Genomic DNA, 26,877 nt, shown 5'->3' with positions numbered 1-26,877 from the left:
TGACTGTCAACGTATGCTTTTGGCGACTGGGTTGCCATACCACAAAGGTTCAAAATAGTTTTTCATCAACCCCCAAACCTTGACATTCTTTCTCATTATAACAAGATATTTCTCGAATCTCATCCACTTCTGAAATTGTATATATGAATGAAATTCATAGTATCCGCGTTTACATGGCACATCTGATCCGCATAGATTTCTATGCGTCATAGATCTCTTCCTAAAATGTGATCCGAATGTACTGTATACATGGCAGTAACAAAAGTGTCCGTTAAGTCTCGTGCATAGAAATCTATGCGGAACAGATGTGTCCATGTCAATAAGGCTAGTGAGGTTATAGCACTATTTATTCTCACCCACCCCATCTTGAATTGAAGAGATAGATTTTTTTATTTTTTTATTTTAAACATAGCAATAACAATGATCATTTGTGTACATCAAGCGAGGCACGAAACCACACCATCAACTAAGTTGCTTGTTCTCTTGCATCTTCCTCATCCTCGCTGGTGTCTGGACTGACCAGGCCCATCGGATCACATTCCTCTTCCTCACAAACATCAAGGAGGACAGAGGCCAATGGACCTAGAGCAGTCTTATACCGCTGCAGGACCATTTGATGTCGTTCTTCCACTTCCGCAAGTCTTCTTGCCAAGAGACAGTGAAGTCCATTTTCATCTTCTACAAGTAGAGGACAGAAAACCCAACGACGTTAATATATATTGAAACATCCCCCACTAATTGAATACATTAAATGGGATCCCCAAAACTTGTCTTTAACTTACCGTATCTTGCAAGCTCCGTCTTGAGGGCCACTCCCAGGTTCTGCAACCACGTACAGTGCTGGGCCATCTCCAACACCAGGATAGGGAGCTCCTCTTCCAGCCGTGTTTTCAGCATTTCCTGGTCGTGCAGTCGTTTCTTGACCCCGATTGTTACTAATGATCCAAAATATTAAGATCAATACATGAGTATCTGGCATAACATTTAGCAATGCAACCATAATGGAAACAGAATTTAGAAATGATGTTTCTTTCCCAAAATCGTTTTATATATTACAAAACCACCATTATATTTAATATATCATTTCAGGATAGTTCACTATTCCGATATACTGCATGACATTTTAAAAGCATTGAAAAATGCATACCACTGCCATAGTCCTCCCATGGCCATATTGCGCCAGTGCTCTGTCCAGCCAAAGAGTGGTCAACCAAGGCCACATCAATCCTTTTGGAGAGGTCTGCAACAAGACTGTTGTATTTATCAATCTCCTGGAGAAGGCGCTTTTTGTCTTCCGTCAACTTTCTTCGGAGACGATGGCGAAGCTTGTTGCTGTCTAGATTGTTTAGGAGAAACGTAATATGCAGACACAAAAACCTTGTATAGGTTATATTAAAAACAATATAGATACATTGTTAGGTATACCGGATAACTCAAGAAAAAGCCTACATACCATTCTGACGGTAGAGGGTTTGTTTCTGTTGCTTTAGACCCAGATGGAGACCCTCAATGGACTGCTGGAGAACGTGCAGACCCGTTACTGGGGTCTCTGTAGATATCCGTTAGGGTGAAATTAAGCTCAGTGTACTGTATTCTATACAATGCAACCGAGTTTTCTAGATTTTTGCAGCACTAATGCTTCACTGATTGTGTATTATTTTGATTACCGTTTGAACACAAATGTCTGTAAGGAAACTGCAAAAAGGCATGTATATTGTTCTGTCCTCACCGCTCTCTGCCCATTCCTTGACTTCAGCAATCCACTGTACAGCCATTGCATTTGAGCACTGCAGGTCCTTCTGCAGTTGTGACAGCCTCTCTGCCTCTTCTTCTGCCCTTTTAGATGTCTAAAATATTTACAATAATTACAATAGGAACTCAGTCTGCCTAACAACTGGCACAAAAACATACATGAATATGAAACATACCTTCACATATCTTGTGGAGAGGGCCTTGTGTAGCGTCTCTGCTTTGTGATGGTTCCAACCCATTGCATGCACAGTGAGCATGTCCACACGTGCTGGTATAAGGAGAATTACATTATGTTCTGCAATCTATGAGCAATATTAGATGATAGCATAAACTCAGACCAAAGTGACTTACCTGCTTTTGACATGTACTTTGTTGTCAGGGCACAACGGGAGAGGTAGCTGTTTATTTGCTCCACCTCCTCACCGGCAGTTGTGCCTGCTCCCTTCTGATTCCGACCACTCCATTTTATCTGTTGCAAGGATGGGTGGATTTGGGGTTCATTAGACCCAATGAAGCAGTTGGAAAACGTGGACAAATATTATGGAAAAGGAATTCAGCTTAAAGCTGTCCATTCCTATAGTAACACATGGCGTATTCATTTGAAAATAACAGATAACAGACATACCTCACACTTGGTAGCATGAGCTCTTGCATGCATGATGCTCAGGAAGGGCTTCATTTCTGTGAGGCTCTTGAGAGCTGGAATGACCGAAGCAACTTTTTGTAGGTATGGCCAGTATTTGCATGCCACATCCATAGCAAAAAACTGTGCCTTGCTTGGGAGAAGCTCCCTTTGGAGATACATAGGATACGCAAATATCTCTCCTCGGTACATGTTAAGGGCTTTTAAAAAGGAAGCCATGCCGACACACCGCAACCTCAACGCCTTCCTCATCCAGTTTAGAGGCCCGCCTAGAGGTCTCCCTTGCTGCTGCCCATTGAGAGTCTCCACATGTGCCTCTCCCCTTTATCTGTGAATATAGTGCATACACATATTGTTAATGTAATTCACGACAAAAGAGTAGGGAGTATGGAATACTTCTAGAAGTCCAGGAAATGCAATGATTCCTTTAGTAACAGAACTATTTGAGTGTTTAAACTTAGCTTAAACTTACATTCTTCACCGCCATCTGTATTGTGTTGACAAAATCAGACACCTCACTGTCTTTGGCTAGAAATAGCCCATCAAAAAAGGGAGTGTCATTAGATCTAGGGGAAAAATATATAACATCCATTACCTACTCTTGTTGTCACTTACAGTCACGACTCAATTACCAAAGAGAACTTAAAGTGCACCTTCCAGTATGGCCAAAGCGATAAAGCTTCCTGTTGCCATCTGCTGACACTGCTACCATTTCAGGTGTGCAGGCAGGGCAGGTGAAAGGGGTATCACAGCAGAGCTGGTCTTTCTCAAAGGAGGCGTATGCAAACTCAAGAAAGCTCCTCTGCAGGGCATCCCCGTTGATCTGTCCAGACTAGAAAGTATATCAGAATATGGAAAACATTTTTGAGATAGTCAAAAAAAAAATAAAAAAATTGCTGACAATATTGGTGAGCATAATAAATAGTATTGCTGATGTCACTTACTCTTCCTGCACACAGTGTGCGATGTTCCAGCATTTTTGCAAGGGCTTGCCTGGAGAATCCAGGTGAGATCAACTTCAGCTCCTGAAAGGTGTTGAGGAGGTCCACCGTGTAGATTGTGGAAGCATTTGCAGAAGCTGGCCAATATCCACTCCTGACTAGGTCTCTCACATCAGGGGCCCACTGCTGCAGGCATGTTTGGCACACATAACGTGGCAAATGCAAATCATAACGCCCTAACGAAAAAAACAACATTAGTCATAATCATTGACACATATTGTATATTAGACTAACAGAAGTCTAAATAGAGAACTGGTTTCTACCATTGATGGTAATCAAGATGACTGGTTTCCCAGCTTCCACTGTGAAGCTAGGGACCTGGCAGGTGCAGTGCTGTGCTGGCATTGTGGGTAAAATGCGATCTGTCGAAAAGAAAAGTGAACATTCTGTATATGGCAGCAGACTGAATAAACAAGATAAGGATCAGGAAGTCTAGACAGGTAGATTTGTCAGACCTTACCTTGCTCATGTGTGGCATATATTCCAGTCTCTCCTCTTGAGATACATGTGGATGGGGGAATGGCTTTAAAGAAGCCATCCACCACGCTGTCCCTGTTGTGGAGTGGCCGTTTGCTGTGGTTGTGCATGTCGCAGGCCCCACAAAACCACTGCTCCGGAAGGCACTCTCTGCACCTAAGCAGACAAAACACTCAAGTCAAGTCACTCAATTTATATGATATACTTTTTTTAGTGTACATAGATACATTCTATTATTTGATTGATGAACATCCAACCTTATAACAGCCGGCTTGTGGCAGAAGCAACAAAATGGCTTGCCAACAGCCTCAGATTCCAAAAGGCATCTGAGGTGGTACGGCCGTGCTTCCTCCCAACGGTCAGAGGCTTTCTGCTGCCTAACAGACCACGATGATGCTGCGCTTCTCTCAGGCTCAGCAGGACAGGGGCTTGAATCCAGTAGGGCAGAAAGCCTCTCCATGTTTTGTTCTGCAAATAAAATATAACCAAATGATCTACATTCTATATACAGTATTTGGATTTCAGAATTAAACACTGTATATTTACCAAACATCTCTTGAGGATTTTGCTGTGCTCTGGGTAAGGGCAAGGAATCCTCTGAAGGAAGTGCCAACACCTCAGTGTCCATGCCTGTTAAACAGTACATGACAGATTAATATATCTCTACGGCAGACACTCAAGTGCTTGCACTACTGCAAGAAACTCATTTGACAGTAAGTACGTCAATCAAACGGTCGTACGGCACTCCCTCTCCCCCGCTCCCATGTACTTGTACTTGGAATGGGTAGAGTCAGCGTTGAAGGAGAGGGGGTAGGACCATTTGAGTTGTGTATTTTCAAAATCTGCTGGCGTTTCGCAAATCCCATACCCAACCTTTAACGGTCCAAATGTTACAAATCGACTTTGACCCACGGGAACGAAAAATCGAATAATAGAAAATTCTGACCCATCCCTAATTGCCATGGGTAATTGTTTGTCACCAAATTAAACTAATCTGAATTTGCACATAAACAAACCTGTAGTTAGGCCACTCCATCGGTCTGCACGGCCTGTATGGCCCGCACGGCCTCAACGTCTCCCTCTGGCCTTGCCGCGTCCGCTCCGTTTGGTTGAGCTCCGTGGTGAATCCCCTCCAGATCTTGCCCGATTGACATTCTCCGCAGCCTCCTGTGTGTTTAAGTCCAACATCTTGTTAGACGGAGTTTCTGAGGTACTGAAACATTCATTTCATGTACAAGTTCAAGTTCAGTTAATGTACAAAAGGTTGTTACCATGGCTTCTGCAAGGAATTGGTCATGCATCAACCCAACGGCAAGGTGTCTTCCTTCTGTGCGGGGGTCACGGAGATCCAGGTCAAACAACTTGTCCATAGCAACACGAGAGAAAAGTTACAGCGATAGAATGAATAGAACTACTGCCGACAATCGATCTTGAGAATGCTTGTAAGATTAGCAGTCCTATCTATATGTCGCGTGAGAGCAGCGTCATAGAGCTCGTAAGTTCGCCCCTTCCGGTAGGCCCGTCATGGGACCTCTGAGATCGAAAAATATGAATGGGTTTCAATGGAGAGAAAGTAATTATTTTCTGGTCCCCGTCTTTATATGTGCTGGATTACACATATGTATACGTAGCGGAAGAGTCGGAGCCAGGCTGAGCCAAAGTCGGCGCATTTTCCACATAGCCTGCATTAATAGAGTCATTTTTTAGTTTTTATAGTTTTTTATAGCTGCTAGGCGTAAAGAGTTCACCTTTCAAAGCGGGATGTTTATTGCGGGGGAGGAGCCACGGCGGCAGTCGTGATCGTAATTTCCGGTTAGTGCACCACGGAGTACTCGATTTGGAACAGCACTCACATCTGAAAAATTAACGTAGTAGATAGTACGGATAGTATACTTCCTTTAAGTATACTCATGGAAGTACAGGTATTGGCACACGGCAGCCTTAACAGCATAGCCTATTTGTATAATAAGGGAAATAATTACTTTTCCAAAGCCAAAACTTACTTTATTTTTCAAGTTTTACAAAGAAGAAATCTAAAAATCATTGTACAAGATACTGTGTGTGTGTGTGTGTGTGTGTATGTGTGTGTGTGTGTGTGTGTGTGTGTGCGTGCGTGCGCGCGCGCGCGCGTGTGTGTCTGTGCGTGTGCGTGCGTGTGTGTGTGTGTGTGTGTATAACACGCTATTTTATGTTGAAATGCGACGTAATCCAGTGTTCACGAAAAGTACACTGTCAACGTATGCTTTTGGAGACTGGGTTGGCTCTCAGATATACGTGTTTCTAACAAGATGATATCATTAAAAGTTACATAAAGTAACAGTTTAATAACACAAACGCAGGAAGCACGTGAGCTGCTAGTTTAGCGAAAGCAACCTGACGTCGTTGAAACATGCGAGCGAGCCGATCAAATCCTAATAACTATAAAACTAAAGATCAGACACAATCACTGACTAAAGATTATGCAAGTAAAAAGTATATTTCTCGCTAGAAATGTTATTAGAAACACGTTTAACGGTGAATCGGTCCTAAAATATTGCATTTCCCATTCAGATAATAAAGATTAATAAAGATCATACACATTCACTGACTGAAGATTATGTAAGGAAAATGTACATTTCTCGCTAGAAAAGTCATTAGAAACGCATTTAATGGTGTATCTGTCCTAAAATATTGCATTTCCCATTCAGATAATAAAGATTAATAAAGATCATACACATTCACTGACTGAAGATTATGTAAGGAAAATGTACATTTCTCGCTAGAAATGTCATTAGAAACGCGTTTAATGGTGTATCTGTCCTAAAATATTGCATTTCCCATTCAGATAATAAAGATTAATATAAGCTACGCCATGTTCCGGAGCCGCGGGGGATTCTGGGAATTGGGGTTCTCAGTTGACAAATGGGGCTTTTGTTAACTTGTTTTGTTGTTAGGATACAAACGTGTCTCCCCCCCTCAACAAACGTGTCCCCCCCCCCCCCCCCCCCTTCAACTAACGTGTGTCCCCCCCCCTACAATCGTGTGTCGTCGTCCCCCTCAACAAACGTGTCTCCCCCCCCCCCCCCCCCTCCCCGGTCAACAACAGTCTCCCCCCCCCCTAAACAATCGTGTCCCAAACCCCGAAACCCGCCTCCATAGCGGCACACGTGGATACTGTAGGTATAACACGCTATTTTTTACGTTGAAATGCTACGTATCCAGTGTTCATGGAAACGTGCACCGTCAACGTTTTTTCTTGGCGACTGGGTTGCTGGGTTGGTGTGTCCCCCCCCCCCCCCCCTACAATCGTGTGTCCCCCCCCCCCCTCAACAAACGTGTCTCCCCCCCCCCCCCCCCCCCTCCCCGGTCAACAACAGTCTCCCCCCCCCCCCAAACAATCGTGTCCCAAACCCCGAAACCCGCCTCCACAGCGGCACACGTGGATACTGTAGGTATAACACGCTATTTTTTACGTTGAAATGCTACGTATCCAGTGTTCATGGAAACGTGCACTGTCAACGTTTTTTCTTGGCGACTGGGTTGCTGGGTTGGTGACACAAACCAGCACCGCAAACTTTCTCTCCCGCTTGAGATGACGTGTTTCTTTATAGTGTAACGACCTCGCCGGTGACATAATCATGTCGAGTCATTAGTTGAAGGTAGTTTTAATGGACCAAAAACCAGGTCACTGAAACCCGTAACATTGTAACAACATTGAAACCAACAGCTGAAAACCGGACCCAAACAAACCCCGGTTACCCCGGCAACACGGTCTCACTCGCGTGCAGGCCCCCACCCTCCTGTTCTTCCAAGGCCCTCCCCCAGCTGACCTAATGATTCGCCCCACACGCTGTTTGACAAGAATAACATTACAATACATGCACATAGAACAACTGGCATAACGGACAACGAAATATAATGTAACACATAACACACAAACTATTTAACTGTCCCAGGGTCGCTACAATAGATTCATGGGTCTGATTCGCCGATTTCCCATGCTGATATCCCGAAAGATTCTCGGGCATCTTTGACAATTTGGCTATGTCTCATTACACGCTAAATAATATAATTATAGCCTAATTATATATATAGGTTTTGGCATAAACATAACTAGGGTGCACTGTACTATCTGCGCACACCCTTTCTGAAGCCTCTCTCTCGCTCTCTCTCTCTCTCTCTGTCCCTCCCGCTCTCTCTTTCTCTCTCTCTCGTAGCGTTTTGTGGAGAACGTTAATTGTCTTAGAACACTCCCATTCAGAATGCATTGGTTTACATTTCGTTTTGTGTAACACGCAAAAAGTCGGACTATCGTGCTCGGGAACACGCTTCAATAGATTAACGTTCGTGCGTAGGAGCACGCAATGGCGTGATACCGGGTTGCTTGGTTCTATGAACATCTTTACTGTACCGACAGCGATATATTGTTTCACTACTTATGACAAATGTACTTATTGTAACAAATTCTCTTATTGTAAGTCGCTTTGGATAAAAGTGTCTGCTAAATGCCCTAAATGTAAATGTAATGTTGATTTGGGGTACCCTGGCGAGATATTGATAAAACGTGTCCAAGCCCCACCGACTGCCGCGTCCTTTAAGAAAGTAGTCCAATCCGGATCGCTTTTAATTCACTTTATTTGTTAAAGTATTTCGGTATGGTAACTATGAAGCAAAAGGAGGGGAATTGTATGGACACGCGTGTGAGCGACAAACAGCAGGCCTCTGTATCTAACTCCCAAGTATGGACTGCCGGATGTTTCTGATTTCGTTGCCTCCAGGCCCTGCTTTAATACCGAGTAGGCGTGGCCTATGTGACGTATTGGCTCCGCCCTCCTCACCTGTCTAAAGGTGCTGCCATCTGTGGCTGGAATAGTTATTGCAGCTTATGTGTTCGATCCTACTTCCTAGTGGCTATGTATGGTAATTACGGCTTATGTGTTCGATCCTACTTCCTAGTGGCTATGTGTGGGCAGCTTATGTGTTCGATCCTACTTCCTAGTGGCGATGTATGGTAGCCCATGTGCTTAAAATACGTAACACGACACAAATACCTCCTTCATGTCGGTATCACACTGCAAGTCACTTATCTCGAGTTGGATGTCAGCTGGCATATCAGAAGGCTTGACTGAAAATGGCGAGCAAAACAAGACAAATTCCTTCTGAAGTTCACTGAAGACCTGAAACCTCCGCTTGAACTACCGCAGCAATCCTGTTATCTTGTCTTTGTATTGATCCATGTCAGCATTACGTCCGGTCACACGCACAGCTGTTAGACATGGGAAATGAGTGTCACCACTGCGTCTAACTTTTTTGCGGCCCTACAACATTTTGTTGCGATTATTCAGGTGCTGTGTAATAACCAACATAAAGGCAAGATCCTGCACCCATTCCGGGCATTTAAGTTCCTTCACTAGGATCTCCATGAACTGTCCAATTCTCTCTCGTAGGTCAAAGAAACGCTTGAGTACGGCACCTCGGCTTAACCACCGTAGGCCTACTTCAGCATGCTATGGTAGGCCAGCCTGAATCTCATTGTCACTGAGAAAAGTGTCAAACTGATGGTGATTCAGACCTCGCACTCTGATGAAATTTACAGTCTGCACAACCACACTCATAACATTCATTGTTAGTGTTTTGCAACACAACACTTCCTGATGCAAAACACAGTGAAATGCCCAAAAATCGTGTCCTCCATTTGCGGTCTGTACTTTCTCTCAGAATTTTGTCGCAACACCTGGCTTTCTCCCGACCATTGACGGTGCGCCATCTGTAGGCCAGGCTAACGGCACGGCACCAGTCCACTCCAACCACTCGGAGGATTCCAAGCTTTTTTATTGAGGTGGCACAAAAGGGGACCAAGAACCAGTCAGATGGGGTCCATGGGTAATCAGGAAACTATCTTGTATAATGTGGGGTTACTTTGCACTATTCTAAGTTAATTCGGCAGGCAATCTGTGATAACAAAGGTAAAGGGCTGATTATGGTCCCACGTCGGGTTTTAGTGAGCAGCCCAATCACAGCCCTTGCTGCTGCGTCGCCTCGACGGAAGGTTACAATTTTTGGGAGGCGCACGCCAGGCCCTGGCGGTGGACGCAAGGAGGGTCCGTAACCCCCTTGCGCTGTGCGAACGTGGGACCATAATCAGCCCTAAAGGGTAATGACATAGACATAGATTATCAACAACAATAAAAAGAGGAATATCAATTGTTTTTATAAATATCTAAACGATGGAAAGCATCCTAAATTGAAAGTGATTTCATCGAATACATGACGGAGGCGTCAATCAAAGCGTCACATTGCCCCGTGTCAAAGCACCCCATTGCGCGTGTGAATGAAAATGTGGCGACGCAAATTGCTCGGGTCACCGAAACTGGCGTTGCACTTCAGACACACTTCGGGCTTCTCCCCGGAGTGAGTCCTCATGTGGATCTTCAGGGTGCCTTTCTGTCTGAAAAGCCTCTTGCATTGGTCACACCTGTAGGGCTTCTCGCCGGTGTGGGTACGCATGTGGATGGTCATCGTGGTATTGTTGGGAAACACCCTGCCACACACGACACAGGGCCGGCTCTTGCGGCCGCCCCGATGCCGAGTCTGCTCGTCACGGTGGACGAGCCGCTCGCCGCAGTCCAGGCTCTTGGCCACGCTGTGGTCCACAGACAGCGAGCTTAGGGCCTCCAGTTTGGACGCGGTGAAGAGGGTGTCATGGCCGTCCACCGCCAGTGGGCCCTCCCCTTGTCCGTGGACGCTCAGGATCCGCATTTCCCCGTTGTGACTGGACATGTGGGAGGAGCCAGGGGCGCCCACACGCAGACTCTCAGAGTTGGCGCCTTGCTGTGTGCTACGGTCTCCAATGGCATAGCAGTGTTCTGCAGAGAAAAAACATAAAGTTGTGTTTGTAACATTGACACAGAGGGTTTAAAAAGAGGCACAGTTTGAGAGGGATCTTTCCTCCAGCCCCCTCCTCCCTAGACTCAAAGCCCAAGCGGATGACAAGGGTTGAGGACGCTGAATGAACACGTGCACAAAATGAGCTAAGCACAACATGACATGTGAGACAAGCGACATTCAGACTTGCAGACCTTCTGAGATGGCGCTGCGCTGTGTGCTGTGGTCGCCAAAGGCATCGCATTCTTCTGCAGAGAGGGAAACAGAGAGACAGAAATTGTATTAATACATTATTTGAACAAAAGGTTACAGTATGTACTTTGTACACACTTGACACTGAGGGTTTAGAAAGTTTACTGCAGTCATCAACACACCGTCAACACGCCCACTCTCTCGTTGTTAATTATCCGGCTCTCCATCACACTAGTGGCCGGGCCGGGTAAACTCCAGAGGGGCAGATTCTGACATTTGCGTTCTAACATACAGCCCCTCCTGGTGTAATCCGGAGGATGTCAGGCATACAGTGCATGTGTGAAAGGGCTAGCTGTAAGTGGATCTGCTAACATTTAAACGTTTGCAATTCATTTATTATTTAAAAATTATAAACCAGCCCATGTTGCATCCGTCTTGAAAACCTTTTGGGCTCTTAGCTGTTTCCATCTCTGGCTCTGGTCATGATGCGTTTTTCAAGGAGGACCAGGCTTTTTAGCGCAGGTAGAATCTCAGTTGATCCAGTTTGTTTGCTTGCTTACATGACTGCAATGTGTGTTACTCACCTACAGAGGGCATGCCTACAACGATATCCTCTTCATCCTTCATTAAGATGGTGTCTGGGCTCTGCTGCTTTCCACATTAAGAGGGAAACACATACAATACATATTTTTGCATTTGCACAGAAAAGTTTTCAATACCCACTAACGACAAATTGAATCATAAAAAGTGGGTGCTTTCTGTGTGTATGTTGTGCCTACCTCTGCTGGAGTTGCAACACAGGACGCCTCCCTATTGGATGGGGAATGAGAAGGGGGATTTTCAACCTGCACGGTCCATTCCTCGCCGCAGTCCAGGCTCTTGGCCACGCTGTGGTCCACAGACAGCGAGCTCAGGGCCTCCAGTTTGGACGCGGTGAAGAGGGTGTCATGGCCGTCCACCACCAGTGGGCCCTCCCCTTTTCCGTGGACGCTCAGGATCCGCAGCTCCCCGTTGTGACTGGACATGTGGGAGGAGCCAGGGGCGCCCACACGCAGACTCTCAGAGTTGGCTCCTTGCTGTGTGCTGCGGTCTCCAAAGGCATCGCCGTGTTCTGCAGACAAAAAACAGAAAGTTGTGTTTGTAACATTGACACAGAGGGTTTAAAAGAGGCACAGTTTGAGAGGGATGTTTCCTCCAGCCCCCTCCTCCCTAGACTCGAAGCTCAAGCGGATGACAAGGGTTGAGGACACTGAACGAACATGTGCACAAAATGAGCTGAGCACAACATGACATGTGAGACAAGCGCAATTATTCTAGACTGGACATTCAGACTTGCAGACCTTCCGAGATGGCGCTGCGCTGTGTGCTGTGGTCGCCAAAGGCAGCGCATTCTTCTGCAGAGAGGAAAACAGAGAGACAGAAATTGTATTAATACATTATTTGAGCAAAAGGTTACACTATGTACTTTGTACACAATTAACACTGAGGGTTTAGAAAGTTTACTGCAGTCATCAACACACCGTCAACACGCCCACTCTCTCGTTGTCAATCATCCGGCTCTCCATCACACTAGTGGCCGGGCCGGGTAAACTCCAGAGGGGCAGATTCTGACATTTGCGTTCTAACATACAGCCCCTCCTGGTGTAATCCGGAGGATGTCAGGCTTACAGTGCATGTGTGAAAAGGCTAGCTGTAAGTGGATCTGCTAACATTTAAACGTTTGCAATTCATTTATTATTTAAAAATTATAAACCAGCCCATGTGGCATCCGTCTTGAAAACCTTTTGGGCTCTTTGCTGTTTCCATCTTTGAAATGCAACTCCCAAGGTGCTTTAGCAGGGCTCTGGTCATGATGCGTTATTCAAGGAGGACCAGGCTTTTTAGCACAGGTAGAATCTCAGTTGATCCAGTTTGTTTGCTTGCTTGCTTACATGACTGCAATGTGTGTTACTCACCTACAGAGGGCATGCCTACAACGATATCCTCTTCATCCTTCATTAAGATGGTGTCTGGGGTCTGCTGCTTTCCACATTAAGAGGGAAACACATACAATACATATTTTTGCATTTGCACAGAAAAGTTTTCAATACCCACTAACGACAAATTGAATCATAAAAGGTGGGCGCTTTCTGTGTGTATGTTGTGCCTACCTCTGCTGGAGTTGTAACAGAGGACGTCTCCCCTTTGGATGGGGAATGAGAAGGGGGATTTCCAACCTGCACGGTCCTTTCCTCGCGGCAGACCAACCGCTCGCCGCAGTCCAGGCTCTTGGCCACGCTGTGGTCCACAGACAGCGAGCTCAGGGCCTCCAGTTTGGACGCGGTGAAGAGGGTGTCATGGCCGTCCACCGCTAGTGGCCCCTCCCCTTTTCCGTGGACGCTCAGGATCCGCAGCTCCCCGTTGTGACTGGACATGTGGGAGGAGCCAGGGGCGCCCACTTGCAGACTCTCAGAGTTGGCTCCTTGCTGTGTGCTGCGGTCTCCAAAGGCATCGCCGTGTTCTGCAGAGAAAAAACAGAAAGTTGTGTTTGTGACATTGACACAGAGAGTTTAAAAAGAGCCACAGTTTGAGAGGGATGTTTCCTCCAGCCCCTCCTCCCTAGACTCGAAGCCCAAGCGGGTGACAAGGGTTGAAGACACTGAACAAACACCAGCGCAAAATGAGCTGAGCACAACATGACATGTGAGACAAGCGCATTTATTCTAGACTGGACATTCAGACTTACAGACCTTCCGAGGTGGCGCTGCGCTGTGTGCTGTGGTCGCCAAAGGCATCGCATTCTTCTGCAGAGAGGGAAACAGAGAGACAGAAACTGTATTAATACATTATTTGAGCAAAAGGTACACTATGTACTTTGTATACACTTGACACTGAGGGTTTAGAAAGTTTACTGCAGTCATCAACACACCGACAACACGCCCACTCTCTCGTTGTTAATTATCCGGCTCTCCATCACACTAGTGGCCGGGCCGGGTAAACTCCGGAAGGGCAGATTCTGACATTTGCGTTCCCACATACAGCCCCTCCTGGTGTAATCCGGAGGATGTCAGGCTTACAGTGCATGTGTGAAAGGGCTAGCTGTAAGTGGATCTGCTAACATTTAAACGTTTGCAATTCATTTATTATTTAAAAATTATAAACCAGCCCATGTTGCATCCGTCTTGAAAACCTTTTGGGCTCTTAGCTGTTTCCATCTCTGGCTCTGGTCATGATGCGTTTTTCAAGGAGGACCAGGCTTTTTAGCGCAGGTAGAATCTCAGTTGATCCAGTTTGTTTGCTTGCTTACATGACTGCAATGTGTGTTACTCACCTACAGAGGGCATGCCTACAACGATATCCTCTTCATCCTTCATTAAGATGGTGTCTGGGGTCTGCTGCTTTCCACATTAAGAGGGAAACACATACAATACATATTTTTGCATTTGCACAGAAAAGTTTTCAATACCCACTAACGACAAATTGAATCATAAAAAGTGGGTGCTTTCTGTGTGTATGTTGTGCCTACCTCTGCTGGAGTTGCAACACAGGACGCCTCCCTATTGGATGGGGAATGAGAAGGGGGATTTTCAACCTGCACGGTCCATTCCTCGCCGCAGTCCAGGCTCTTGGCCACGCTGTGGTCCACAGACAGCGAGCTCAGGGCCTCCAGTTTGGACGCGGTGAAGAGGGTGTCATGGCCGTCCACCACCAGTGGGCCCTCCCCTTTTCCGTGGACGCTCAGGATCCGCAACTCCCCGTTGTGACTGGACATGTGGGAGGAGCCAGGGGCGCCCACACGCAGACTCTCAGAGTTGGCTCCTTGCTGTGTGCTGCGGTCTCGGATGGCATAGCAGTGTTCTGCAGAGAAAAAACAGAAAGTTGTGTTTGTAACATTGACACAGAGGGTTTAAAAGAGGCACAGTTTGAGAGGGATGTTTCCTCCAGCCCCCTCCTCCCTAGACTCGAAGCTCAAGCGGATGACAAGGGTTGAGGACACTGAACGAACACGTGCACAAAATGAGCTGAGCACAACATGACATGTGAGACAAGCGCAATTATTCTAGACTGGACATTCAGACTTGCAGACCTTCTGAGATGGCGCTGCGCTGTGTGCTGTGGTCGCCAAAGGCAGCGCATTCTTCTGCAGAGGAAAACAGAGAGACAGAAATTGTATTAATACATTATTTGAGCAAAAGGTTACACTATGTACTTTGTACACACTTAACACTGAGGGTTTAGAAAGTTTACTGCAGTCATCAACACACCGTCAACACGCCCACTCTCTCGTTGTCAATCATCCGGCTCTCCATCACACTAGTGGCCGGGCCGGGTAAACTCCAGAGGGGCAGATTCTGACATTTGCGTTCTAACATACAGCCCCTCCTGGTGTAATCCGGAGGATGTCAGGCTTACAGTGCATGTGTGAAAAGGCTAGCTGTAAGTGGATCTGCTAACATTTAAACGTTTGCAATTCATTTATTATTTAAAAATTATAAACCAGCCCATGTGGCATCCGTCTTGAAAACCTTTTGGGCTCTTTGCTGTTTCCATCTTTGAAATGCAACTCCCAAGGTGCTTTAGCAGGGCTCTGGTCATGATGCGTTATTCAAGGAGGACCAGGCTTTTTAGCACAGGTAGAATCTCAGTTGATCCAGTTTGTTTGCTTGCTTGCTTACATGACTGCAATGTGTGTTACTCACCTACAGAGGGCATGCCTACAACGATATCCTCTTCATCCTTCATTAAGATGGTGTCTGGGGTCTGCTGCTTTCCACATTAAGAGGGAAACACATACAATACATATTTTTGCATTTGCACAGAAAAGTTTTCAATACCCACTAACGACAAATTGAATCAAAAAAGGTGGGCGCTTTCTGTGTGTATGTTGTGCCTACCTCTGCTGGAGTTGTAACAGAGGACGTCTCCCTTTTGGATGGGGAATGAGAATGGGGATTTCCAACCTGCACGGTCCTTTCCTCGCGGCAGACCAACCGCTCGCCGCAGTCCAGGCTCTTGGCCACGCTGTGGTCCACAGACAGCGAGCTCAGGGCCTCCAGTTTGGACGCGGTGAAGAGGGTGTCATGGCCGTCCACCGCTAGTGGCCCCTCCCCTTTTCCGTGGACGCTCAGGATCCGCAGCTCCCCGTTGTGACTGGACATGTGGGAGGAGCCAGGGGCGCCCACTTGCAGACTCTCAGAGTTGGCTCCTTGCTGTGTGCTGCGGTCTCCAAAGGCATCGCCGTGTTCTGCAGACAAAAAACAGAAAGTTGTGTTTGTGACATTGACACAGAGAGTTTAAAAAGAGCCACAGTTTGAGAGGGATGTTTCCTCCAGCCCCTCCTCCCTAGACTCGAAGCCCAAGCGGGTGACAAGGGTTGAAGACACTGAACAAACACCAGCGCAAAATGAGCTGAGCACAACATGACATGTGAGACAAGCGCATTTATTCTAGACTGGACATTCAGACTTACAGACCTTCCGAGGTGGCGCTGCGCTGTGTGCTGTGGTCGCCAAAGGCATCGCATTCTTCTGCAGAGAGGGAAACAGAGAGACAGAAACTGTATTAATACATTATTTGAGCAAAAGGTACACTATGTACTTTGTTTACACTTGACACTGAGGGTTTAGAAAGTTTACTGCAGTCATCAACACACCGACAACACGCCCACTCTCTCGTTGTTAATTATCCGGCACTCCATCACACTAGTGGCCGGGCCGGGTAAACTCCGGAAGGGCAGATTCTGACATTTGCGTTCCCACATACAGCCCCTCCTGGTGTAATCCGGAGGATGTCAGGCTTACAGTGCATGTGTGAAAGGGCTAGCGGTAAGTGGATCTACTAACATTTAAACGTTTGCAATTCATTTATTATTTGAAAATTATAAACCAGCCCATGTGGCATCCGTCTTGAAAAACTTTTTGGGCTCTTAGCTGTTTCCATCTCTGGCTCTGGTCATGATGCGTTTTTCAAGGAGGACCAGGCTTTTTAGCGCAGGTAGAATCTCAGTTGATCCAGTTTGTTTGCTTGCTTACATGACTGCAATGTGTATTACTCACCTACAGAGGGCATGCCTACAACGATATCCTCTTCATCCTTGATTAAGATGGTGTCTGGGGTCTGCTGCTTTCCACATTAAGAGGGAAACACACACAATACATATTTTTGCATTTGCAAGGAAAAGTTTTCAATACCCACTAACGACAAATTGAATCATAAAAGGTGGGCGCTTTCTGTGTGTATGTTGTGCCTACCTCTGCTGGAGTTGTAACAGAGGACGCCTCCCTTTTGGATGGGGAATGAGAAGGGGGATTTCCAACCTGCACGGTCCTTTCCTCGCGGCAGACCAACCGCTCGCCGCAGTCCAGGCTCTTGGCCACGCTGTGGTCCACAGACAGCGAGCTCAGGGCCTCCAGTTCGGATGCAGTGAAGAGGGTGTTATGGCCGTCCACCGCTAGTGGGCCCTCCCCTTGTCCGTGGACGCTCAGGATCCTCAACTCCCCACGCAGAGGCTCAGAGATGGCGCCGCGCTGCATGCTGTGGTCTCCAAATGCATCGCAGTCTTCTGCAGAGGGAGAAAATAAATATTTTCACAAAAGGGTGTACTCCCCCTCCTCCCTAGACTCGAAGCTCAAGAGGGTGACCAGGTTGAGGACACTGAACGAACACCAGCGCAAAACGATCCGAGCACAACATCACATGTGAGACAATTATTATATTTTGAAAATAACAAGCGACAACGTGTCATTCTCTGTAAGCAGATCAACTAACATTTATACGTTTTCAATTGATTCATTGTTCGAGAATGATACACCAGCTTCTGGGCTCTTGGCTGTCTCCATCTTAGAAATGTACACGTGTTTTATCAGGACTCTGGTCAAGATGCGTTTGTAAAAGACCAGGCTTTTAAGCACAGGTAGAATTTAGTAGGCAGCCTGGAATCGTTGATGCAATGTGTATGACTCACCTGCTGGCCTGCATCCACTGATATCCTCTTCATCCTTGATCAAAATGATGTCTGGGGTCACCTGCTTCCCACACAAAAAGGAAAACACAAACAATACATAATCTTGCATTTGCAGAGAACCCCCCATTTAAGACGCATTGAATCATAAAGGTGTGTGCTTTCTACGTGAATGTTGTGCCTACCTCTGCTGGAGTTGTAATAGAGGAAGCCTCACTTATTGATGGTTTAAGATAAGGGGGATTTCCAACCGCCTTGTGGTCCATCAGGGGCTTTTGGCCTGATAATGATGATGATGAAGAATACATTACATTCTTGACCAAGAGCAATCAAAGTGCAGGAAATGGGCAAATCCTCAAATTGTATGAGGCATGTGTTGTGAGGTAACCCTGATTCTCCGTTACAAATCATTATTAATTGTTAATTACGAATCATGATTATTATAATAACTATTTCTTATTACTACAAATGTAGTCATTAATAGTACCCCCTGAACACTGGTCCCGTCCTGTTTTCCACCTATCACAGCCGGGATCCAACTCACCATTTCCCAGTGGTTCAGACCTTGGTTTGCAGATGTTGGCTCGAGCCAGGGCGAGACGACTTGCAGCACGCGATGCATTTGATCTCGTTTGAAGCCGCAAAGAAAACAGCTCACTCCTCATCACCTTCATCCTCGTCCTCAGCGCTTCGTTTTCTTTCAGGCTCTGAGTTATTTGTAAGCAAAGGGTAGTCGAGCCTTCTGAGAACAGTTGGCTAATTTCAGACACGGCCACTTTCGCAAGTCCGGCCATTATGGACGAAAGCTGTTCTTCCAAAGTGGAGCCGCTCGGCGACATGCTTATTAATATGTTTTACTCGACTGCCGGCGAGAAGTAACAGACTGATATGAAACGAACCCTGTGATGTTGATTAACCCCAGAACGGAGAGCGTCTGATGCTATGGCCCCTTCCGGTATATTACCGTAACTACTAGAAAACAACATCGTGTGCGTGCGTGCGCGTGTGTATATGTGACACGTTGTGGCCAACTTGAAATTAACAATGAAGTCTCTTTCTCCCTGTCCGTTGCTCCTGTCTCCATAACCTATGTCAACTCCAAATCGTTGGCTTTGTTTTTCAGTACTATGCAATATCATTCAGCCTACATTTTAGCCTACATAGTCAGGGATCACAAGGGATGTATATTAGCACATTTATTCACAAATAGGCCAATGGAATTGAAATAAAATACATTTCACTTTCTTTAACAACTGGTTCATTTGTATACAGTTGAGTGAATACGTTTTTACATCTCACCACCTGAACCAACTCACCACACTAAACTAACCACACTAAGCTCAAGTGGGAGCTATGCAGAAAGTTATCACACTGCCTTGAAAATGTAAATGTGCACATTTATGAAAAATAAAATAAACAAACGCTAAAAGTTATAGCATTGCATGTACAGTAAGATTAGGCTACATCAGATCAAACTACTTTGTAGGCTAGGCCTACTGAAGCTGAGAATGATATACTGCGCAATATTCATTGTCTTTTAATATGAAACCAGAGTAATCTTATTTTCAAAGATCTGCATTCATCAGAGTCCAAACATTTCTGAGAGAGCATCATTAGGCCCAGGCCTTCTTGCTGATTAACCTTTTTTTTTCTCTCACTGCAGTCTATCGGCTGCTGCTGGCTCCTTAAACTTGGCATCTTTTAGCCTTCACGACTGCATCACTTATCAGGTGTAAAATCCTGAGTAGCAGCACATTTCACAGTTTCATTCAAGTGTGCGTTTGTTAACCTTGAGCGGTGCTTGGTTCTATTTAGGTTCACTACAGAGAACACCTGTTCACAAAGACAGGTAGTCCCAAACATGGATAAAACCTTTGCAGCCAGGAATGTTGATTTGGGGTACACTGGCAAGAGATATTGATAAAACGTGTCCAAGCCCCACCGACTGCCGCGTCCTTTAATAAAGTCGTCCAATCCGGATCGCTTTTAATTCACTTTATTTGTTAAAGTATTTCGGTATGGTAACTATGAAGCAAAAGGAGGGGAATTGTATGGACACGCGTGTGAGCGACAAATTGCAGGCCTCTGTATCTAACTCCCAAGTATGGACTGCCGGATGTTTCTGATATCGTTGCCTCCAGGCCCTGCTTTAATACCGAGTAGGCGTGGCCTATGTGACGTATTGGCTACGCCCTCCTCACCTGTCTAAAGGTGCTGCCATCTGTGGCTGGAATAGTTATTGCAGCTTATATGTCGGGTCCTGCCCCCCTTGTGGCTATGTATAGTAATTACAACTTATGTGTTCGATCCTACTTCCTAGTGACTATGTATGGTAATTACGGCTTATGTGTTCGATCCTACTTCCTAGTGGCTATGTGTGGGCAGCTTATGTGTTCGATCCTACTTCCTAGTGGCGATGTATGGTAGCCCATGTGCTTAAAATACGTAACACGACACAAATACCTCCCTCATGTCGGTATCACACTGCAAGTCACTTATCTCAAGTTGGATGTCAGCTGGCATATCAGATGGCTCGACTGTAAATGGCGAGCAAAACAAGGCAAATTCCTCGCAAGTTCACTGAAGACCTAAAACCTGCGCTTGAACTACCGCAGCAATCCTGTTATCTTGTCTTTGTATTGATCCATGTCAGCATTACGTCTGGTCACACGCACAGCTGTCAGACATGGGAAATGAGCGGTGTCACCGCTGCATCTAACTTTCTTGAGGCCCTACAATATTTTGTTGCGATTATTCAGGTGCTGTGTAATATCCAACATAAAGGCAAGCTCCTGCACCCATTCCGGGCATTTGAGTTCCTTCACTGGGATCTCCATGAACTGTCCAATTCTCTCTCGTAGGTCAAAGAAACGCTTGAGTACGGCACCTCGGCTTAACCACCGTAGGCCTACTTCAGCATGGTATGGTAGGCCAGCCTGAATCTCATTGTCACTGAGAAAAGTGTCGAACTGATGGTGATTCAGACCTCGGACTCTGATGAAATTTACAGTCTGCACAACCACACTCATAACATTCATTGTTAGTGTTTTGCAACACAACACTTCCTGATGCAAAACACAGTGAAATGCCCAAAAATCGTGTCCTCCATTTGCGGTCTGTACTTTCTCTCAGAATTTTGTCGCAACACCTGGCTTTCTCCCGACCATTGACGGTGCGCCATCTGTAGGCCAGGCTAACGGCACGGCACCAGTCCACTCCGACCATTCGGACGATTCCAAGCTTTTTTATTGAGGTGGCACAAAAGGGGACCAAGAACCAGTCAGGGGGGGTCCATGGGTAATCAGGAAACTATCTTGTATAATGTGGGGTTACTTTGCACATTTCTAAGTTAATTTGGCAGGCAATCTGTGATAACAAAGGCAAAGGGCTGATTATGGTCCCACGTCGGTTTTTAGTGAGCGGCCCAATCACAGCCCTTGCTGCTGCGTCGCCTCGACGGAAGGTTACAATTTTTGGGAGCCGCACGCCAGGCCCTGGCGGTGGACGCAAGGAGGGTCCGTAACCCCCTTGCGCTGTGCGAACGTGGGACCATAATCAGCCCTAAAGGGTAATGACACAGACATAGATTATCAACAACAATAAAGAGGAATATCAATTTTTTTTATAAATATCTAAACGATGGAAGGCATCCTTAATTGTAATGAATAAAAGATAGAGCAGTAATTTCATCGAATACATGATGGAGGCGTCAATCAAAGCGTCACATTGCCCCGTGTCAAAGCACCCCATTGCGCGTGTGAATGAAAATGTGGCGACGCAAATTGCTCGGGTTACCGAAACTGGCGTTGCACTTCAGACACACTTCGGGCTTCTCCCCGGAGTGAGTCCTCATGTGGATCTTCAGGGTGCCTTTCTGTCTGAAGCGCCTCTTGCATTGGTCACACCTGTAGGGCTTCTCGCCGGTGTGGGTACGCATGTGGATGGTCATCGTGGAATTGTTGGGAAACACCCTGCCACACACGACACAGGGCCGGCCCTTGCGGCCGCTCTGATGCCCAGTCCGCTCGTCACGGTGGACGAGCCGCTCGCCGCAGTCCAGGCTCTTGGCCACGCTGTGGTCCGTGGACAGCAAGCTCAGGGCCTCCAGTTTGGACGCAGTGAAGAGGGTGTCATGGCCGTCCACCGCCAGTGGGCCCTCCCCTTTTCCGTGGACGCTCAGGATCCGCAGCTCCCCGTTGTGACTGGACATGTGGGAGGAGCCAGGGGCGCCCACACGCAGACTCTCAGAGTTGGCGCCTTGCTGTGTGCTGCGGTCTCCAATGGCATAGCAGTGTTCTGCAGAGAAAAAACAGAAAGTTGTGTTTGTAACATTGACACAGAGGGTTTAAAAAGAGGCACAGTTTGAGAGGGATGTTTCCTCCAGCCGCCTCCTCCCTAGACTCAAAGCCCAAGCGGATGACAAGGGTTGAGGACGCTGAACGAACACGTGCACAAAATGAGCTGAACACAACATGACATGTGAGACAAGCGACATTCAGACTTGCAGACCTTCCGAGGTGGCGCTGCGCTGTGTGCTGTGGTCGCCAAAGGCATCGCATTCTTCTGCAGAGAGGAAAACAGAGAGACAGAAATTGTATTAATACATTATTTGAACAAAATGTTACTCTATGTACTTTGTACACACTTAACACTGAGGGTCTAGAAAGTTTACTGCAGTCATCAACACACCGTCAACACGCCCACTCTCTCGGAGGGGCAGATTCTGACATTTGCGTTCTAACATACAGCCCCTTCTGTTGTAATCCGGAGGATGTCAGGCTTACAGTGCATGTGTGAAAGGGCTAGCTGTAAGTGGATCTGCTAACATTTAAACGTTTGCAATTCATTTATTATTTGAAAATTATAAACCAGCCCATGTGGCATCCGTCTTGAAAACCTTTTGGGCTCTTAGCTGTTTCCATCTTTGAAATGCAACTCCCAAGGTGCTTTAGCAGGGCTCTGGTCATGATGCGTTATTCAAGGAGGACCAGGCTTTTTAGCACAGGTAGAATCTCAGTTGATCCAGTTTGTTTGCTTGCTTACATGACTGCAATGTGTGTTACTCACCTACAGAGGGCATGCCTGCAACGATATCCTCTTCATCCTTCATTAAGATGGTGTCTGGGGTCTGCTGCTTTCCACATTAAGAGGGAAACACATACAATACATATTTTTGCATTTGCATGGCAAAGTTTTCAATACCCACTAACGTCAAATTGAATCATAAAAGGTGGGCGCTTTCTGTGTGTATGTTGTGCCTACCTCTGCTGGAGTTGTAACAGAGGACGTCTCCCCTTTGGATGGGGAATGAGAAGGGGGATTTCCAACCTGCACAGTCCGTTCCTCGCGGCAGACCAACCGCTCGCCGCAGTCCAGGCTCTTGGCCACGCTGTGGTCCACAGACAGCGAGCTCAGGGCCTCCAGGTTGGACGCGGTGAAGAGGGTGGCATGGCCGTCCACCGCTAGTGGCCCCTCCCCTTTTCCGTGGACGCTCAGGATCCGCAGCTCCCCGTTGTGACTGGACATGTGGGAGGAGCCAGGGGCGCCCACTTGCAGACTCTCAGAGTTGGCTCCTTGCTGTGTGCTGCGGTCTCCAAAGGCATCGCAGTGTTCTGCAGAGAAAAAACAGAAAGTTGTGTTTGTAACATTGACACAGAGAGTTTAAAAAGAGCCACAGTTTCAGAGGGATGTTTCCTCCAGCCCCTCCTCCCTAGACTCGAAGCCCAAGCGGATGACAAGGGTTGAGGACACTGAACGAACACCAGCGCAAAATGAGCTGAGCACAACATGACATGTGAGACAAGCGACATTCAGACTTGCAGACCTTCCGAGGTGGCGCTGCGCTGTGTGCTGTGGTCGCCAAAGGCATCGCATTCTTCTGCAGAGAGGAAAACAGAGAGACAGAAATTTTATTAATACATTATTTGAACAAAAGGTTACAGTATGTACTTTGTATGTACTACTTGACACTGAGGGTTTAGAAAGTTTACTGCAGTCATCAACACACCGACAACACGCCCACTCTCTCGTTGTTAATTATCCGGCTCTCCATCACACTAGGGGCCGGGCCGGGCAAACTCCAGAGGGGCAGATTCTGACATTTGCGTTCTAACATACAGCCCCTCCTGGTGTAATCCGGAGGATGTCAGGCTTACAGTGCATGTGTGAAAGGGCTAGATGTAAGTGGATCTGCTAACATTTAAACGTTTGCAATTAATTTATTATTGGAAAATTATAAACCAGCCCATGTGGCATCCGTCTTGAAAACCTTTAGGCTCTTAGCTGTTTTCATCTTTGAAATGCAACTCCCAAAGTGTTTGAGCAGGGGTCTGGTCATGATGCGCTGTTCAAGGAGGACGGGCTTTTTAGCGCAGGTAGAATATCAGTTGATCCAGTTTGTTTGCTTGCTTACATGACTGCAATGTGTGTTACTCACCTACAGAGGGCATGCCTACAACGATATCTTCTTCATCCTTGATTAAGATGGTGTCTGGAGTCTGCTGCTTTCCACATTAAGAGGGAAACACACACAATACATATTCTTGCATTTGCACGGAAAATTTTTCAATACCCACTAACGACAAATTGAATCATAAAAGGTGGGCGCTTTCTGTGTGTATGTTGTGCCTACCTCTGCTGGAGTTGTAACAGAGGACGCCTCCCTTTTGGATGGGGAATGAGAAGGGGGATTTTCAAGCTGCACAGTCCTTTCCTCGCGGCAGACAAACCGCTCGCCGCAGTCCAGGCTCTTGGCCACGCTGTGGTCCACAGACAGCGAGCTCAGGGCCTCCAGTTTGGACGCGGTGAAGAGGGTGGCATGGCCGTCCACCGCCAGTGGGCCCTCCCCTTGTCCGTGGACGCTCAGGATCCTCAACTCCCCACGCAGAGGCTCAGAGATGGCGCCGCGCTGCATGCTGTGGTCTCCAAACGCATCGCAGTCTTCTGCAGAGGGAGAAAAGAAATATTTTCACAAAAGGGTGTACTCCCCCTCCTCCCTAGACTCGAAGCTCAAGAGGGTGACTAGGTTGAGGACACTGAACGAACACCAGCGCAAAACGATCCGAGCACAACATCACATGTGAGACAATTATTATATTTTGAAAATAACAAGCGACAACGTGTCATTCTCTGTAAGCAGATCAACTAACATTTATACGTTTTCAATTGATTCATTGTTCAAGAATGATACACCAGCTTCTGGGCTCTTGGCTGTCTCCATCTTAGAAATGTACACGTGTTTTATCAGGACACTGGTCAAGATGCGTTTGTAAAAGAAGACCAGGCTTTTAAGCACAGGTAGAATTTAGTAGGCAGCCTGGAATCGTTGATGCAATGTGTATGACTCACCTGCTGGCCTGCATCCACTGATATCCTCTTCATCCTTGATCGAAATGATGTCTGGGGTCACCTGCTTTCCACACAAAAAGGAAAACACACGCAATACATAATCTTGCATTTGCAGAGAACCCCCCATTTAAGATGCATTGAATCATAAAGGTGTGTGCTTTCTACGTGAATTTTGTGCCTACCTCTGCTAGAGTTATAATAGAGGAAGCCTCACTTATTGATGGTTTAAGATAAGGGGGATTTCCAACCGCCTTGTGGTCCATCAGGGGCTTTTGGCCTGATAATGATGATGATGAAGAATACATTACATTCTCTACGTTACAAATCATTATTAATTGTTAATTACGAATCATGATTATTATAATAACTATTTCCTATTACTACAAATGTAGTCATTAATAGTACCCCCTGAACACTTGTACGGTCCTGTTTTCCACCTATCACAGCCGGAATTCAACTCACCATTTCCCAGTGGTTCAGAACTTGGTTTGCAGATGTTGGCTCGAGCCAGGGCGAGACGACTTGCCGCACGCGATGCATTTGATCTCGTTTGAAGCCGCAAAGATAACAGCTCACTCCTCATCACCTTCATCCTCTTCCTCAGTGCTTCGTTTTCTTTCAGGCTCTGAGTTATTTGTAAGCAAAGGGTAGTCGAGCCTTCTGAGAACAGTTGGCTAATTTCAGACACGGCCACTTTCGCAAGTACGGCCATTATGGACGAAAGCTGTTTTTCCAAAGTGGAGCCGCTCGGCGACATGCTTATTAACATGTTTTACTCGACTACCGGCGAGAAGTAACAGACTGAAATGAAACGAACCCTGTGATGTTGATTAACCCCAGAACGGAGACCGTCTGATGCTATGGCCCCTTCCGGTATATTACCGTAACTACTGGAAAACAACATCGTGTGCGTGCGTGTGCGTGTATATGTGACACGTTGTGGCCAACTTGAAATTAGCAATGAAGTCTCTTTCTCCCTGTCCGTTTCTCCTGTCTCCATAACCTATGTCAACTCCAAATCGTTGGCTTTGTTTTTCAGTACTATGCAATATCATTCAGCCTACATTTTAGCCTACATAATCAGGGATCACAAGGGATATATATTAGCACATTTATTCACAAATAGGCCAATGGAATTGAAATAAAATGCATTTCACTTTCTTTAACAACTGGTTTATTTTTATATTTAGTATACAGTTGAGTGAATACGTTTTTACATCTCACCACCTGAACCAACTCACCACACTAAACTCACCACACTAAGCTCAAATGGGAGCTATGCAGAAAGTTATCACACTGCCTTGAAAATGTAAATGTGCACATTTATGAAAAATAAAATAATCAAACGCTAAAAGTTATAGCATTGCATGAGCAATAAGATTAGGCTACATCAGATCAAACTACTTTGTAGGCTAGGCCTACTGAAGCTGAGAACGATTTCTGAGAGAGCATCATTAGGCCCAGGCCTTCTTGCTGATTAACCTTTTTTTTTTTCTCTCACTGCAGTCTATCGGCTGCTGCTGGCTCCTTAAACTTGCCATCTTTTAGCCTTCACGAGTGCATCACATATCAGGTGTAAAATCCTAAGTAGCAGCGCATTTCACAATTTCATTCAAGTGTGCGTTTGTTAACCTTGAGCAGTGCTTGGTTCTATTTAGGTT

The 26,877-nt window shown here is 46.3% G+C and overlaps 3 protein-coding genes across 14 annotated transcripts; all 3 read right to left on the bottom strand.

The window, feature by feature from the left end:
- Window positions 1-371: 371 nt before the first annotated feature.
- Window positions 372-3,964, bottom strand: LOC307081260 (uncharacterized protein). Of its 2 annotated transcripts, XM_079744363.1 has the most exons (13): window positions 3,857-3,964; window positions 3,660-3,758; window positions 3,340-3,572; window positions 3,049-3,227; window positions 2,868-2,961; window positions 2,378-2,723; window positions 2,104-2,221; window positions 1,929-2,020; window positions 1,730-1,847; window positions 1,454-1,549; window positions 1,148-1,336; window positions 783-935; window positions 372-678 (listed from the first exon to the last, which is right to left on the bottom strand). In XM_079744363.1, the coding sequence occupies exons 6-13, from the start codon at window positions 2,645-2,647 to the stop codon at window positions 467-469; spliced, it is 1,248 nt and encodes a 415-aa protein (XP_079600489.1). In that variant the 5' UTR covers window positions 2,648-2,723; window positions 2,868-2,961; window positions 3,049-3,227; window positions 3,340-3,572; window positions 3,660-3,758; window positions 3,857-3,964; the 3' UTR covers window positions 372-466. The 2 variants fall into 2 exon arrangements, with proteins under 2 accessions (XP_079600489.1, XP_079600490.1); XM_079744364.1 differs by lacking the exons at window positions 3,660-3,758; window positions 3,857-3,964 and having other exon boundaries at window positions 3,340-3,592.
- A 4,544-nt stretch (window positions 3,965-8,508) lies between these two features.
- Window positions 8,509-18,785, bottom strand: LOC307082059 (uncharacterized protein). Of its 7 annotated transcripts, none has more exons than XM_079745481.1 (19): window positions 18,414-18,785; window positions 18,055-18,149; window positions 17,873-17,936; window positions 17,160-17,470; window positions 16,965-17,028; window positions 16,383-16,436; window positions 15,804-16,153; window positions 15,609-15,675; window positions 14,996-15,049; window positions 14,435-14,766; window positions 14,240-14,306; window positions 13,659-13,712; window positions 13,080-13,429; window positions 12,885-12,948; window positions 12,270-12,323; window positions 11,709-12,040; window positions 11,514-11,580; window positions 10,932-10,985; window positions 8,509-10,718 (listed from the first exon to the last, which is right to left on the bottom strand). In XM_079745481.1, the coding sequence occupies exons 1-19, from the start codon at window positions 18,706-18,708 to the stop codon at window positions 10,159-10,161; spliced, it is 3,288 nt and encodes a 1,095-aa protein (XP_079601607.1). In that variant the 5' UTR covers window positions 18,709-18,785; the 3' UTR covers window positions 8,509-10,158. The 7 variants fall into 7 exon arrangements, with proteins under 7 accessions (XP_079601607.1, XP_079601609.1, XP_079601608.1 ...); XM_079745483.1 differs by having other exon boundaries at window positions 11,514-11,577; XM_079745482.1 differs by having other exon boundaries at window positions 14,240-14,303.
- Window positions 18,786-19,176: 391 nt separating this feature from the next.
- Window positions 19,177-26,055, bottom strand: LOC307081155 (uncharacterized protein). Of its 5 annotated transcripts, none has more exons than XM_079744215.1 (11): window positions 25,679-26,055; window positions 25,399-25,493; window positions 25,217-25,280; window positions 24,501-24,811; window positions 24,306-24,372; window positions 23,694-23,747; window positions 23,132-23,481; window positions 22,937-23,003; window positions 22,379-22,432; window positions 21,665-22,165; window positions 19,177-21,430 (listed from the first exon to the last, which is right to left on the bottom strand). In XM_079744215.1, the coding sequence occupies exons 1-11, from the start codon at window positions 25,983-25,985 to the stop codon at window positions 21,282-21,284; spliced, it is 2,019 nt and encodes a 672-aa protein (XP_079600341.1). In that variant the 5' UTR covers window positions 25,986-26,055; the 3' UTR covers window positions 19,177-21,281. The 5 variants fall into 5 exon arrangements, with proteins under 5 accessions (XP_079600341.1, XP_079600343.1, XP_079600342.1 ...); XM_079744217.1 differs by having other exon boundaries at window positions 22,937-23,000; XM_079744216.1 differs by having other exon boundaries at window positions 24,306-24,369.
- Between the last annotated feature and the right edge of the window lie 822 nt (window positions 26,056-26,877).

The sequence above is a fragment of the Pollachius pollachius genome, assembly GCF_949987615.1.
Source record: "Pollachius pollachius genome assembly, chromosome: 10".
Classification (NCBI taxonomy): Eukaryota; Metazoa; Chordata; class Actinopteri; order Gadiformes; family Gadidae; genus Pollachius; species Pollachius pollachius.
Note: the sequence above shows the minus strand (reverse complement) of the source record. Positions and strands in the feature narration are given on the sequence as shown.